The 16996-nt window shown below is 25.1% G+C and overlaps 2 protein-coding genes across 2 annotated transcripts; both read left to right on the forward strand.

Moving 5' to 3' along the window:
- Nucleotides 1-1065: 1065 nt before the first annotated feature.
- Nucleotides 1066-3679, forward strand: LOC127243174 (auxin-induced protein AUX22-like). The gene is made up of 3 exons (XM_051263062.1): nt 1066-1482; nt 2914-3007; nt 3263-3679. The coding sequence occupies exons 1-3, from the start codon at nt 1152-1154 to the stop codon at nt 3372-3374; spliced, it is 537 nt and encodes a 178-aa protein (XP_051119019.1). The 5' UTR covers nt 1066-1151; the 3' UTR covers nt 3375-3679.
- Nucleotides 3680-12621: 8942 nt separating this feature from the next.
- On the forward strand, nt 12622-16583 carry LOC127243598 (aromatic aminotransferase ISS1). Its single transcript, XM_051263689.1, has 9 exons — nt 12622-12840; nt 12994-13041; nt 13726-13854; nt 13925-13984; nt 14093-14249; nt 14579-14685; nt 14788-14846; nt 14952-15060; nt 15951-16583. Exons 1-9 carry the CDS (start codon nt 12778-12780, stop codon nt 16404-16406), a joined length of 1188 nt encoding a protein of 395 aa, XP_051119646.1. The 5' UTR covers nt 12622-12777; the 3' UTR covers nt 16407-16583.
- Nucleotides 16584-16996: the final 413 nt, after the last annotated feature.

A 16996-nucleotide genomic window follows, 5' to 3' on the forward strand; every position in this document is an offset into this window, starting at 1 on the left:
TCCCAACAATATTTAACCTATTTTTATATATATTATTCAATGATACGATCCTTAAAAGCAGATTATATATATATATATAATCCCGTTATATTAAAAAGAAATCGGTTAGTTAACAGTTGGAAATATATTTTTAGCGACACACAATCAAAATATATATTAATTTAATCAGCATGAAAAAAAAATAAAAATAATAATAATCAATTAATTAATAAGTTCTACTACCTGTTTGTTTAGTATTTACAATTTTTAAGTATTTTTGTTATAAGATATAAGAAATTGTGAAAATGTTATAGATCAACTAATGATGTTTTGTACTCCTTCCGTTACATTTATCGTATCCACTTTTGCATTTTTGTTTATCCCATTTATTCTATTATTTTTTTCTTTTGAAAAATAATTATACATTCAAATCTTATTTAAAAAATTTTAATTTTAATTTTTTTTATTTTAAGTAGACTAATTAATTATATTAATTTTAATTTAAAATTATTTTTTATTATACTATAATTAATTATTTTCATTAATTCATTCTAAGTATTTATTAATTATACTCCTCTTAAATTTCTGTATCTACAGTAAATAGGACACCGTAATCAGGACAGAGGGAGTATATATATTTTTATCAATTTTTATTAGTATGTATATTATATATTGAATAAAGGAACTATATATCTTATATATGATATATATTTTGAGTGAAAACTTATTTGAAATATATATATATTTAAGAATGAATATAGAAAATATTTACGTACAACAACCTTGCATGGCTAAAAATCGAGAAATTAAAATTCACAAAAAAAAAATCAACAACATATAAATAAATATATATATATATATATATATTTAATTCATCCCCACCCACCCACATGCAATTAAGAAGCTCACATGCAATGTCCCCCTTGAGCATGCACATTGGACGGCCACGATCCCACCTCCGCAAGCATCGCAAATCCACAGCCGTCCGATCCCGACATTCCGATTTCCCTACTTCAGCCCATTCTGCCTCTGCTGTCTTCCCCAAACCACACACACACACACACATATATATATATATATATGTTTCTGAAACCCTAATTCCTAAATTGCAATTCACTAATTAATCGAATTTACGATTTCAGAGAGGGAATTAATTGAAAGCCTACGATTCAATGGAGAAGAACGGAGCCGGACTCGAAACGGAACTCAGGCTAGGGCTTCCCGGCGGCGAGGTGGAGAAGAATGAGAAGAAAAGAGGATTTTCCGATTTCTGTGGAATTGCAGCGGCGACGGCGGCGGGGAATAATTGTAATGATAAGAATAAGAATCAGATCGTTGGTTGGCCGCCGGTGGCGGCGCACCGGAGGAAGAGCAGCAGCTTTAACGGCGTTAAAGTTAGCATGGACGGCGCGCCGTATCTTCGGAAAATCGATTTGGGCGGTTACGGCGGTTACAGTCAGCTCGTCGGAGCTCTCCAGGAACTGTTTGGCTGCTTCGATATTGGTAATTAAGATTTGTGTGTTTTTTGGTGATTGAATAGTTAAGAATCGAGTATTAAAAATGTAACTAAACAAACACAATTCCCATTGTATTATTTTTTTTTAGATATACTTTCTATATTTGAATGAATTTAAATTTTTAATTCTCATTTAAATTAAATATGTTTTTTTTTCTTTGAAATTTTATATTCAAATTATGGAGTAATTTTTATTTGAAATCAAATTCAAAATATTTAAAACACAAAACATACCCTTAATTAATCTTTAGAATTAGTACTTGGTCATTAATTTGTATAAATGAATGTTTGAATGTAGGGTTTTTAATTAAGATTTTATGAATTAGGTATAGGGTGCTATTTTTAAATGAAAATTATATTTTATAAACTAATGTTTTGAATTGAAAATAAATATTGAATGTGGTTACTTTTATGGAAAGTACATTTTTTACTACTCTCTCCGTCCACAAACTAATGTCCTATTTTCCTATTTGGAACGTCCAACAACTATTGTCCTATTTCCTTTTTTAAACACAAATTTTACATTTTTACCCTTCATTCATTTATTATTTTTAATCTTTACCGTACACTTAAGGGCAAATTTATCCATTCATAACAAAATGACAATCACCTAAAAAAACTATGTAAATATACTTTAGGACAATAGAAATTGGACGGAAGGAGTAATATTCATGTGTATCAATTTTCTATTTTGAAAAAAGTAATATTATACATTAATACCAAAATATCATTAATTTTTACTTAAATTACAAACATATCATTACAGATACAATTACTTTATACATAAAGTTAAAGGACAAAAATCCGTACACACTTTCACTAACTAAGAAAATACTATTATTTTTTAATCTATTACAAAACCTAAAAAAAAAAAAAAAAGAAACTCCTCTGATACTGGACCGAGGGAGTATATATTTAAAATTTTAGTTGCATCTATATGCTTAATAGTCAATTATCTTCTACAATTGTGCTTAATCATAGTTAATTTATATTTTCTTCGTCCGGCTTTAAGGGTCACATTTACGTTTTGCGTATAAAAATATCCTTATAGTTGTATAATTTTTTTGTACAAATGTCCTTCTACGAGTACTATAAGCCACTAATTGAAATATTTTTGCAATTTTTTCTTAATTTATACTACATTTTAATATAATAATTAATATTCAAATATCAACATGTAAAAAATAAATAAGATCCTTAGACCCGGATGGAGATAGTATTAAAATCATGTGATTCGTAATACCAAAAAAAAAATAAGTAATGACTTGTAGGACCAAAAATGTGATTGTATAGTAATAATATTCGAATATATGCATAAACAGGCTTATAATTCAGGATAATTATTTGAAAATATAATAACTATAAAATAAAATTTTTCTGATATATATATATATATATATGTGTGTGTGTGTGTACAGTGAAGAAGCAGGAAGATGAAGAGAAAGGAGAATACGTTCCAATATACGAGGACAAAGATGGCGACTGGATGCTCCTTGGAGATGTCCCTTGGGGGTATTATTGTCTTTTCACTTCACTTTTAAACCATTTAATTTATTTGTAATAAATCAAATATGCTATATATTTATAGGGGAAAAAATTGAACTCTTAGATTTTTTTCACCAGTATTAATATAAATGAATAATAACTGAGTTTTTTTTTTTTTTTTTTCAGCTTCAAATTTATGAAAGAATTTTTTTTAGATGAAATATTTTAAATAATAATTTTGAATACTATGCAAATAATAATTATTTGTTTATTTATTTTTAGGATGTTTGCTGAGACGTGCAGAAGGCTGAGGATAATGAAGCAAGCCGACGCACCAAATTCCAAAAATGGCCTTATCAAAGGATTGCTTGCCAATAAGGCAATAGATAATTAGTACCTATATTTTCAAGGGTATTTTCGACTATTCACAATACCGAACATTTGTGCTAATTAGAAGCAATTATTGTTGGTCAATAGAGTAATTATTAAGTGAGTGTTGTTGTTGAGAAATACATACATATAAATACATATATATATATATAGAGAGAGAGAGAGAGAGAGGAGAGAGAGGAGAGAGAGAAGTATTGGTGTGTTATTAAGTTACATAATTTGTGGTTAATTAGTTTAATTTGCTGACTTTGATAAGTATGAAGTTTCATATAATATATATATATATATATGCATTGTGTTTTTGTATAATTATATGTTGTCTTTATACTATGCTTGATCTGTATTATGGATTGATGCTATTTCAATTTGAATTATTATTTTGCCAAAAAATTTATTTTCATTTATAATATTTCCTCTGTTACATAATAAGTTATTTATTTTTTCATTTTAGTATGTCTCATAACAAAGAATTCATTTTTTTTTAGTAATTGTACTGTCTACGTAACATTACAAATACCCTTACAATTTACAATATATTACACAAATGTCATTACCTTTATATCACACAATATTAATAAGGTTATTTTAGTTATTTCTACTTTATTCTTACTATATACCTCAATGTAATGCTAATATTTCTAAAACTACGTATAAAAAGCAGAAGAATTCATAGTTATGGGACGGAGGGAATATATATGTTAAGTCTACACTCAATTCTCATTTTACACTTTTACTTCTATTTTACCAAAATATCATCCAATACTTCATTCTTGACTCCATTAAATTTAATAGAACATTTTTATTTTTTTTTGAAATTTTCATATTACTCGAATTCATTGATAAAAATAATACTTTCTCTGAGATAATTATGTCATTTTATTTGAAAACGGTGATTAAAATTTAATAATATTTCAATATAAAAATAAGATAGATAAAAAGTAAAGTAGGAGTATTATAAAAAAAAATTTTTGAAAAAGTTATAAAAAATTGTGTGATAAATAGAAAAATAATGATAAAATGATTATTATTTATGAAAATTTTTATAATAAAATTATAAATGAATAAATTTATTTTCTATAAATGGACTGTGTATAACAATTATTAGTCATTTTTATTAAAATTGATGCTCATATATTTTAACACATATTTGAATGACAAAAGAAGTATTTAATAAAAATATCACTAATGATCTCATATATTTTTTACTTTTATTTTATATTAATTAAATATTTACATTATTAATCGGATAAAATTTCATTTAATCTTAAAAAAGAAAATACAATATTAAAATACCATATTTTTTTTTCAATTTTGATGTATAAAAATTTTAAGCATTATTTTATAAAATAAAAGAAATATATTTTTAGAAAAAAAAAATATTGTAAAAATATAATAAAATTTTAAAAAATAATTATAAAAAAAAAAAATAGTAAGCGAGGGAAGCCACGGTAAATTATACATGTGGGAATAGCAACGGCACGTGACGATTGGAGAAAGGTTACGTAATTTATTCCCCGACAGCACGACAAGATCACGTGCTGGTTCACTGCTCCACAGGCACTGAATTCATTACAGTCAGGTTGACTCTGTACTTGTTTAACGCAACAAATGGGACCCACTCTTCATTTTTTCCCATTGTACCAAACACTATTAAATTTTACTGCTAGCACATTCGGTTTTAACTTTATTTTTATTTTTTATTGTCACATTTTTTTAAAAAAAAAAATTAATATATTATATTTATAGAAGTAAACAATTGAATAATAAATACATTAATATATAAGATATTATTATTATTTTTAGAAAGAAATGGTGTGTTTCTTAGAGTTTGGTTTACAATTATCGTAATATTTTGTTTTTTATAAAAAAAATACATATATATATATATATATTTCTTATAAAATACTTCTTCCGTCCTACAAATTTTGTTCACTTTACTGTAAATTCAGAAATTTAAATAAAGTATAACGAATAAGTAATTAAGAAATATTTAGTAAAAATAATTATAAATTAAGATTAAAATATAAATACTTCGTCCGTCACGCAAGAAGGTTGCCATTGACTTTTTGCGTGTTGATATTTGAATATTAATTATGATATCAATACGTAGTACAAATCAAGAAAAGAAAACAAAAATATATTTATTAGTCTCTTATAATACATATACAATTATATTTGTCGAGTAAATTATTCAAATATAAGAATATTTTTAATATCAAATACAATGACGCAAAAACCAAATGGTAACCTTATTGCGGGACGGAGGAAGTAATTTAATTAAGATTAAAAAATTTATAAATTATTAAATTTAAAATATAATTAAAATGTATAATTATATTTTATAAAATATGATAAATTATATATAATGAACGAAAGTAAAAAATATAAATTTCTTAATGTAGAAACAGATAGAGTATTATTTTTCAATCATTAGTCAAATCAAAATTTAAAATAATTAAATAAAAAGTTTTGAATGAATGCACCCGAAATATAAATGTGTGTGCATTGTTTTATGTAAAGTATAGAAATAATAATTGTGTTTGTTTATTTAATATTTTGATTTGAGGTTTTTTTTTATGTAAAGTATAAAAAAAAATAATTATTATATATATTAAAAATCGTATCCGAAAAATTATTTGAACGAACAAATATATTCTATTCAAAATATATTATGTGACACTTTTAAAAAATAATTATACAAATGGTATATTATGTGATATTTATTATTTTTATATCTTCTACACAATTTCTTATACTTTATATAAAAAAAAAAAAAAAAGAAAGAAACTTCTTTTAAACCAAAATACAAAACAAACACACCCTAAATTTTTATATATTAAAAATTATAAAATTACATAGTAAATAAATTAACAATGTTTGTTTATGCGATATGGATGATGGTATTTAACTTAAAATTAGGATTTGTGTAGTAAAAATTTTGAATTTGAATAGTTGTACGATGTGATATAAATAGTTGTTGATGTGATATTTTAAATGTAAAATTGATTTTTAGTATAATATTAAAAAATGAAAAATTGGTATTTGCTTTGACGTTTTTAGGAAAAAAAAATTGGATGAATAGTGTATTTAAAATCCAATCCCCACGCACTGTGATTGGGTTTGTTGGGTTTGAATTTTAAACATTTTTTAAAACTAAATTTGTCTTATTTTAATAAAAGTAAATTATTTTTCTCGTCAAATTACAATATCATTTAAACTAATTTTATAAAAAAATAAATAAATCAATCAATCCCAAATACGATCAAAACAAACCTTTGTTTGATTTGGATTTATGTAATAATGATTTGAATAGTTTGAGTCTATGTAATACTTAATGTATACCCCCTCCGTCCCACATAATTTATTTCTATTTTTTATTTTTGTCCGTCCCACATAATTTTTTCTTTCTTTTTTTAGAAAATTAATTATACACTTTAATCGTATTTCAAATTTTAAAATTTAAATTTTTTTTAATCTTAATTAAACCATTTAGTTATCTTAATATCTATAATTATTTTTACTAATATATTTTTTAATTACTTATTAATTATATTTTACCTAAATTATCGTGTCTACGTAGTCCCATATTAGGGAGTAATATTTTACGTGATAAAACGTGTATATTCATTGGATGCGTGAAAAACGTTATATTAAAAATAATAAAAATGAAAACTAAGTACAATTATTATTTTTTTTAACTCACTAAAATAGGCCCTAATAATAATAATAATAATAATAATAATAATAATAATAATAATAGCAACTGGGCCAGTCCAAATTGTCAAGCCTAATAAGTATACTTATTTGGTTCTTAATTTTTCTTGCTCCTATTAAAATATTGATTATTTTAGAAAAAAATAAATAAATTATGTTACTTAAATTTTGATTTGATATGTTTTACTATACAATTATTATAATTATTTTTAATAAAATATATTATTTTAACTCACAAAAGATTATATTCAAACTTCTAAATTCCTACGCAAATAAAAATTTAAAGTCGAGATGATCTAGTGGTGTGTTGGATGAATTTATGACCGTAAAGTCATTGGTTTAAATATTCTTTTTTTTTTTTGGTCCGTCTCATAACAAAGTATCTATTTTTTTTTTTAGTAATTGTACTATGTACCTAACATTACAAATACTTTTACAACTTAATACAATATATTACAAAAATATCATTATATTTATATCACACAATAATAAAGTTATTATAGTAATTTATACTTTATTCACACTACATATTAATATACTTTAAATTCTGTGTAAAAAATAAATAGATACTTACTTAAGGGACGGATGGAATAATAATTAGATTTTAGCGTAAATAAAAAAATTTAAATTTAAATTAATGTAAAGACAAAAAACATAAATATAGAATAAAATATAGTGTCTTTGATTTTGATTTGAATTTGAAATTTTAATTTGAGATTTAATGTAAATAATATTTTAATTTGATATTTTTATAAGATAAGATAAGATATAGTTATGGGTAACCGTAAAAATTGAATTTAAAATAAAAAAATAAAAACACACTTTACTATGATTTTTATTTTATGTTTTTTTAAGGAAGAATTCTTCTTATGGATGGTTAATATTGTGAAAATAATCCGTTCATGCAGAATTTTGGGATGAATTTATTTATTTATTTTTTTATGTGTGGTACAGATAATTGTGTCAAAAAGTATAAAATATATTATTTTAAATTGAATATTTGATTTTTTTGTAATAAGTATTTAAATTTTTATTTATTTTTTTTTATACTTTTTTTAACATTGGTATAAAGTAATATGTATTGTTTATAATTATTTTTTGGGAATAATAATTGAGAAAAAATATTGGAAGAACAAAGTCATTAGTCACATTTAAACACAATCCTTACTTGTAAATCAATATGATTGGTGGCAATTAAATGCAAACTTTATTACATAAAAATACATCGTAGGGCTATTATTGCTAGTGCCTAATCTCAATCTACCATTTTTGCTCAAGGGTGTGTTTCTTTGGGGGTTTGGATTTTGAATTGGGATTTGAATAGTAAAAATTTTGAATTTAAATAGTTACATAATGTCATATAAATAGGCGTTGATGTGATATTTTGAATGTAAAATTGATTTTTAGTATAATATAAAAAATAAAAAATATGTGTTTGATTTAATGTTTTTTAGTAGAAAAAATGGGATGAACAGTGGACATCTAATCCAATCCCCCGCTAATGATTTATTACTAAAATTGAAATAATGCAAATGATTTTTTAAGGTCTATTTTTCTTTTCTATTATTCATAAGTAATAATAAAAAATTATAAAATCATTACATCAAATATTTATTTTATAGTTACACTAAATATTTCTCCCTCCGTCTAAGTCATATATATCTATTATTTTTTCAAGGTAAATTTTAGTAATATTAATACTCCCTCCGTCTCATATTTATATTCATTTATTTTTTGGACGAAATTTTAAAAATATTAGTATTATATTAAGATAAAGTAGATATAAAAGTAAAAATATTAAATTAATCCTATTAGTTTTGTATGATATAAAGGTAATGACATTTGTGTAATATATTGTAAATTGTAAGGGTATTTGTAATGTTAAGTAGATAGTATAATTACTAAAAAAAAATGAAATAAATACTTTGTTACGAGACAGACCAAAATAAAAAAAGAGATAAATTGTTAAGGAACGGAAGAAGTATTTCATATGTAATAGTACAATATAGTTTGTAATATTATGTAAAGTATAAGATTATATTTTATTAAAATAAAAGATACTTTTATTAAAAAAATAAATAAATATATTTGAATTAGAGAGACGAAAATAACAAAATTATTACATATAAGTCAAGTATTATAAAAAAATAAAAACATACTAATGATATATGTTTATGTCAAGTAGATTAATTTAATTAATTTATTTTTATTTTACTTTGAATATGTATATATTCTTTTTGTATTTTATTAGATTTTATTTTATTTGTTTTTTTTCTTTCTAAGTGAAAATAGTGATTATATATTATTTGTTTTGTATAAAAAATAATTATATTTTTATTGAAAACAAAAGTTTGTATTTAACCTTTATGTTATAAAATACTTATGAGTTTATTTTATAGAATAGTTTTTATAAATATTTTATTTCATTATATTTTTTAATTATTTTTTGTATATATATTTATAAGCAAATATTCCACTAAAGTGTTGAAGATATTAGAAAGCACGTGTTGAAAATCTAACGGCACTGAGCAATTGATTATAATAAAATAATCAATAAAATAAAGCAAAACAAAACTAAATACTAGAAGATACCGATTAATACTCCCTCTGTCCCATGTAATATGAGTGTATTACTGTAGATACGGAAATTTAGGTAAAATATAATTAGTAAGTAATTAAAATGTGTATTAGTAAAAATAATTATTATTTAGTAAAAATAATTATAGATTAAGATTAAAATAAATAAATAATTTAATTAAAATTAAGAAAATTATAAAATTTAAAATGCGATTAAAGTACAAATTTATATTTCCAAAAATAAAAATGACAAGTTATGTGGAACGAACGAAAATAGAAAATATGGACAAATTATGTGGGATTGAGGGAGTAATAAATAAATCAATAAAACAAAATTGTCCATTCAAAAAGAATAAACGAGAGTGGATTATCTACCTTTTTTTTTAATTTAACAAATACTCCCTCCGTCCACATATCATGTCCACGTTGTCGTTTTTGTCCGTTCCGCATACCATATTATTTTCTTTTTTTGAAAAATGATTATACTTTATAATTTTTTTTATTTTAATTAAACTAATTAGTTATCTTAATCTTAATTTATAATTATTTATATTATCGGATAATTATTTTCACTAATACATTCTTAATTATCTACTGATTACACCCCTCATAAAATTCCGTGTCTACAGTGTAGCAGACACGGTATGTGGGACGGAGAGAGTTATATAAATTATGTGTTTGTTTATTTTGTATTTTTACGTGTAAGTATTTTTACATTAATTATAAAAAATTATTTTGATGATATAAAAAATAATATTATTTATTTATTTATTAATTTTTTTGTGACTAGATAAAAAATATATTATATTATGTTAATATGAGTATATTATATTTATTTAATAATTTCTTTTTTGAGAATTTGTCACAGTATTTTGACTATTTATTTAAAAAATTTAAATTAAATATTTTTTTATATTAATTTAAAATTTAGTTTTATATTCAAAATTTTTAATTATATAATATAAAATAATCATTTAAATTCAAATTTTATTATTCAAATATCCAAACCTAAAATTCAATTTGATAAACAAACACACCATTTTCTATGTTTGTTTTTATTAATGTTTAATTCCAATATATTATTTATCAATTTTTAAAAATATATATCAAATCAAATTTTTATTACTTAATTTTATATTAAAATTAAAATTACTTTTAAAATATTAATTAATATTTAATTATATCAAACCAAATAATTATTATCATTCATAAATTTTACTATTTCTAATTAAAAATTCAATTTCAAAACCCGTAAACCAACTAATAAATTCATTGACCATAATAAGTATTGAATTATAACATATTTTATTTGATTACATTTATAAATATAATTAATATTATATATTAAATTATAAATATGCAATCCAAGTCATAAAAATACTATAAATAAATACATTAATAATTAAAATCCATTGAAACCAAATAAATTATTCATTCAGTTTGCTATAATTAAGTTAGATTTTTTTTTATTTATTTTTAATTTAGCACAATTTATTTATATAAAATAAATTTTCATTTATAATTTTATTATATATATTTTAATAAATAATAATTAATTTGTCACCAATTTTCAATTTATTATTTTTTAATTAATTTTTTAATAAATTTCATATCCTATCTTACTTTACTTTTTACACTTTAGAATGTCATTAATGTTTAGTCTTCCTATTCAAACAAAATGATATAAACTTAAAGGAGAGTGAATATTACTTCCTCCGTCCACAAACTAATATCTTATCTTTTTATTTGAAACGTTGAAAAATGATGGTCCTTTTTCTATTTTTATAAATATAATTTACTATTTTACTTTTACTTTATTTATTTTATTTATATCTATATACAAAATAAAAACTATTTTATCAATTTATAATAAAAAATTAATTACTTAAAAAAACATGTAAAATGAACTAAAGAAGTATTTAATAAAAAATTTAAATCCCATTAAATACTTACTATTTCTCTTATATAAATTTGTGATCAAATGATTGAACACGCCTATCAATATAAATAACTAATAATAATTACTTTTCTTTTTCAATTAAAAAAAAGTATAAAAAAATAATATATTTTTTATAAAAAGAAACTAGTCTTTTTATGACAATTTTAAAATATATATATATATTATTCACCTAAAAGAAATCCCCCTTTTATGCTTTACCCACTTTCTTTCATCTGCAAATTAATAAATTATGTTTCGGATCAAAAAAAAAAAAATTAATAAATTATGTTTCTTTACACTATTTTTTTATTTTATTATTTGAATTTTATATTTTTTAGAAAAATATATATATAATATTTTATTAAATATTATTTTAATATCAAATTTTCTCAAATTCAACCAAGAAAAAAATTACACCTTTATAAATTGGGTTCTTCCATTTGCATATTAATAAACTATGTTTCTTTACACTAATTTTTTAATATTTTATTATTTAAACTTTATATTTTTTAAAAAAAAATCACAAAATATTTTATTAAATATTATTTTAATATTAAATTCAAATCAAATTTTTTTTTTTTTTTAAAAAAAACACCCTAGTAAATTGGATTCTTTTTGCAGATTAATAAATTATTATTATTATTAAATAAATAAATTGGGGTCCAAGCGACTGCGGTAGGTAGTATACGAACAAATCACCAATTCCCCATTTGCTTTTTCTTTTCCTTTTTTTAATAATACTAAAAAAGAAATTAATTAAAATTTAAATTTATCCATTCTCTAATTTCCATAGCCAACCCTGTTTTCTCCATTGTTATGTGAATCCACAGCTGTAATATATATAAACTGGTCCATCACTCACCAATCCTTGCACAACCAGAAAATAAAAAAATTAAATAAAAAAATATTAAAATTAAAAATTAAACCCAGAAGGGTAGGTAGGTCAGAAAACAAAAAGCCCTCAATTTTTTTCTTTTTTTTTTAATTGCGTTGATTCAGCTCTCTCTCTCTCTCTCTCTCTCTATCTCTCTCTCTATCTATCTCTATTCTCTCTTACCACATGTACACACAAACACACAATTATATGTATATAATAGATACAGATATCTGTATGTATATATAGTAGGCGTCTGAGATAAGAAAAAAAAAAAGGAGTCGAAAAAATTAAGGTCTGAGGATGGGTTCTAATGCGGCGCTTGCAAGAAGGGCTTTGCTTACGAATACCCCTGTTATGGTTGAGGTAAAAAAAATACTTTAATAATTATTTGCAATTATATTTAATTTTCTTAAAAAAAATAAAATAAATTAGTTATTTGGTACTGTCGAATTGATTTCTGATTTCTTGAATTTTTAATTTTTTTTTTTTTTTTAATTGAATTGAGTGGATTTATAGATACAGGAGCTGATCCGAGGGAGGAAGAACTGTGTTTCTTTGGCTCAGGTTTGTTCGATTTTTTTTTTTTTTTTTTTTTTTTTTTTAATTTTTGATTTTGTTTGATTTTGATTTCCCCAATGAAGATGTCTTTTGAATTTTGTGGAGCATTTTGATTGCAATCATCTCTTGAATTTGTGGTTCGAGGGATTGAAAACTGTGAATGTTTTTTTTTGCCTGAAATATTTTGGAGAATACGAGGATAATAATACTGTGGATTATATCTCTACATTTCGATGGGGTACGAGGAATTGAAGTTTGTGAATCTTGTTTTGCCTTAATTTGGATTCCGAGGAATTGATAACTGTGAATTACGAACTATGAAATTCCCCTTTGTTTAAGATTGAATTGAATTTGAATCACAAGAACTCTGTTGATTTCGATTCAACTCTTTACATTTTTGCAATGTTGGTTAGAAATTCTTCGATTCTGGGGCTATAATCGATGTCTCGAATTCGTCGTTTAGATAATCTTCGATAATAGAAAAAAAAAAATGAAGTATTTGATTCGATATTACGAGAAAGAAGAAGATATTTAGTGTAATATTTTCTTAAAGTCGATGAAAAGATCTAAAATTTTTCGAATGTGTTCATGTAAACATAGTCTTGGATTTGTTCGAAGATGAGTTTAGGTTGTCTGAATTTTTGTATGTCTTGACAACTTTATCGGATACTTTTTGTTTTTGTCTTCAAGGGCGTCGTGTATTGGCAGCCGCCGAAAGAGGCGTTAGAAAAAGTCCGAGAGCTTGTATGGGAGCCCTCAATCAGCCGGTATGGCGGCGACGAGGGCCTTCCCGAGCTAAGGGAGGCATTGACAGAAAAGGTTGTAATAATTTTACAACATACATAGATCGAAAATTCATACTGTCCTAATCTCGCGATTTCTTTCGCAGTTGCGTCGCGAGAACAATTTGCATAAGTCGTCTGTAATGGTGACTGCCGGGGCGAATCAGGTGAGCATTTCGTCGTTGAAATGTTCAATATATTGTTCTGTCATGGCCTTACAATGTCTTGATTTAGTCGTATCGATGAAATGTTCGATTTAATGTTGTATCCCTTAGGCGTTTGTGAACATTGTTCTTACATTATGCGATCCCGGGGATTCGGTTGTCATGTTCGCGCCATACTACTTCAATTCTTACATGTCGTTCCAAATGACGGGAGTGACGGACATTTTCGTCGGGCCCGGCGATTCGAAGACCCTCCATCCCGACGCAGGTTAATTTCTCTTCTTGCTCGACGCCTATTCGCGTTATCGACGAAAAACGAAGCTCATTTCTTAGAGCAATTCCAACCCACGCAAAAATACAGTGGCTTGTGAAAATTTGGGGGAGGAGCTCCAACCCACCTCCAAAATTTATAAATATAAAAAGTAATATAAAATAATATAAAAGAAGAATATACAAGGAATATACAGTAAAAATTGAAGTTTATGGTTGAAGTAAAATTACCATAGATCAACTGCATTTTTACTATAATTACCGATGAGTTGGAAATGGTCTTACAATTAAACGAGCTTCGATTTTATTTTATTTTTTTAATGTTAGATTGGTTAGAAGAGAAACTACTCCAAAGTAAGCCGACCCCGAAGCTCGTTACCGTTGTAAATCCAGGAAACCCGTCGGGAACTTACATTCCCGAACCGCTCCTTAAGGTAAAAACGCTTCTCCCGTCTTGTCTTAACCCGAGAAATGCGGAACATTCTTGTTTTTTTTGCTAATGATCCTATGTTGTCTTGTGAACTATGTCCGAGTAGCGGATATCGGATCTTTGTAAGAATGCCGGATGTTGGCTTGTGATCGACAATACATACGAGTGAGTTATTACCAAATTGATTGAAATTTCGAGCGAATTTTTTAAAGTAGATTTGAGTTTTCGATGTTTTTGCTCGTCTATGTGTAACGGATGTCGTTGTTGTAGGTACTTCATGTACGACGGTCGAAGACATGTATGTATCGAGGACAACCACATCGTCAATATTTTTTCCTTCTCGAAGGCCTACGGCATGATGGGATGGCGAGTCGGATATGTGAGTCGCGCGCAACTTACGCTTATAATATATTTGTTTTAGTATAAATGCATAAAATACTCACCGTAAAATTTATTTTATAGTTCACCTTGTCGTAGTTAAAAAGTAAAATTGAATTAAAAAGTAAAATTGAATTCTTCAGTATGTTTCTAAAATCATATAAGCATAGGAATTATATAATACTTCCTTCGTCCCTTATCAAACTATTAATCCTAACAACATAATTATTTCATTTTTTTTTTAATAATTGTACTATGTATCAACCTTACAAATATTCTTTGAATTTTAAATATATTATATAAATTATTTTTCATTTATTTCTACTATGTTACAATATAATACTAATATTTTCTAAAACTCTATAAAAAAAAAAACTGATAGATAAATATAGGACGGAGAGAGTATATTTGTATTGAAAATAGTGAAAATTGCAAAATAATAAACATAAAATAGAAAATCTCGAAGCAATCTGAGGCTAAAGTATACGATTAGACATCCCTATTTCATATTCAGATTGAAATATAGGTACTATAAAAGTAGTTTACTTTTTGCTCGATTAGATTGTATTCTTTTGGAGTTTAGTTTATTTCATATTCGAATGCGATATTTTGTGAGAGAAAATAATATCATTTTATAATGATTGTAGTTCATAACTAGCACATATAATAATTCTATATGGATGCTCTACTTTATGTAAATATGCGCGATTATCGTCCGTAAAATTAAGATCATTAGAACGACAATGAGTAAGATATATAGAGGATAATTTTCCGACAAAATTTACTTAGAGTGAAAATTATTTCTTCCCCTCTTCACTAAGTTAATAATATTACTCTTTTTTCCTCGACATATAAATCCGGTTACAATTTTACATTTTTTCATGAACAAAGATCGCGTATCCATCGGAGGTGAAAGGCTTCGCGGAGCAACTCCTCAAAATCCAAGACAACATCCCGATATGCGCGGCGATAATTAGCCAACGCCTCGCGCTCCATTCTCTCGAGATGGGTCCGAATTGGGTGACCGATCGGGTGAAGGACCTCGTGAAGAACCGGGAGCTTCTAATGGACGCGCTTTCCCCATTGGGAATAGATGCGGTGAAAGGCGGCGAAGGCGCAATCTATTTGTGGGCGAAGCTTCCGGAGGCGTACAAAGACGACGACTTTGAAGTCGTGCGCTGGCTGGTGAAAAAGCACGGCGTCGTTGTGATTCCGGGAAGCTCGAGCGGGTGCGGCGGGTACGTTAGGATCTCGTTCGGAGGGCTGCCGGAAAATGAGTGCCGGGCGGCGGCGGAGCGGCTGAAGAGAGGGCTGGAGCAGCTGGTGGAGGAAGGGATGGTACCTTAGAGAAAGAAAGATATATATATATATATATATATATTTGAAGTATTTGTGAATGAATCTATATATCTATGGTCCAATTGTGGTTTTGGAGTGAATACTAATTGAGACAAAAGTGATTTTGATTATGATTTACTATACAAGATGAACAGTTGAATCAATAAGAATTTCTGTTTATATGTACTTTTGCAATTTTGGATGCTATTCGATCAAATGTAAAAATTTTTCAAGAAAATATTTGGAACAAGCATATTTGATACTATGTTGTTTGAAAAAAAATAATAATAAGAATTCTGCAAATAAATAAGATTAAATTGCATCAAATTCATCCGCAGGTTTACAAAATCGAGTTGAATTTATCGTACTTTCAAAATTGTGCCAAACTAAACTCTGCATATAATCCCTTCAGCAGTCGTTACCTACACGCGTTCAAATTACAAATAAATTTCAAAATCTCTATTTTTTACCCATTAATATTACAAATATATTTATTCCTTTTATATTTAACCTGATTTAGAAATAAAGATTGTCAAAACTAATTTTTTTAATATAACGAGTATATTTATAATTTCAATGGTTTATAAATAAGGATTGCG

The sequence above is a fragment of the Andrographis paniculata genome, unplaced genomic scaffold, assembly GCF_009805555.1.
Source record: "Andrographis paniculata isolate CXL003 unplaced genomic scaffold, ASM980555v1 Contig95END, whole genome shotgun sequence".
Lineage (NCBI taxonomy): Eukaryota > Viridiplantae > Streptophyta > Magnoliopsida > Lamiales > Acanthaceae > Andrographis > Andrographis paniculata.

Coding starts and splice junctions, on each gene's coding strand:
- LOC127243598 (XM_051263689.1), top strand. CDS start 12,778: ATGGGTTCTAATGCGGCGCTTGCAAGAAGGGCTTTGCTTACGAATACC. Junction 14,250..14,578: donor GACCCTCCATCCCGACGCAG/GTTAATTTCTCT, acceptor TTTTAATGTTAG/ATTGGTTAGAAGAGAAACTA. Junction 15,061..15,950: donor TGGGATGGCGAGTCGGATAT/GTGAGTCGCGCG, acceptor TCATGAACAAAG/ATCGCGTATCCATCGGAGGT.
- LOC127243174 (XM_051263062.1), top strand. CDS start 1,152: ATGGAGAAGAACGGAGCCGGACTCGAAACGGAACTCAGGCTAGGGCTT. Junction 1,483..2,913: donor GTTTGGCTGCTTCGATATTG/GTAATTAAGATT, acceptor GTGTGTGTACAG/TGAAGAAGCAGGAAGATGAA. Junction 3,008..3,262: donor CTTGGAGATGTCCCTTGGGG/GTATTATTGTCT, acceptor ATTTATTTTTAG/GATGTTTGCTGAGACGTGCA.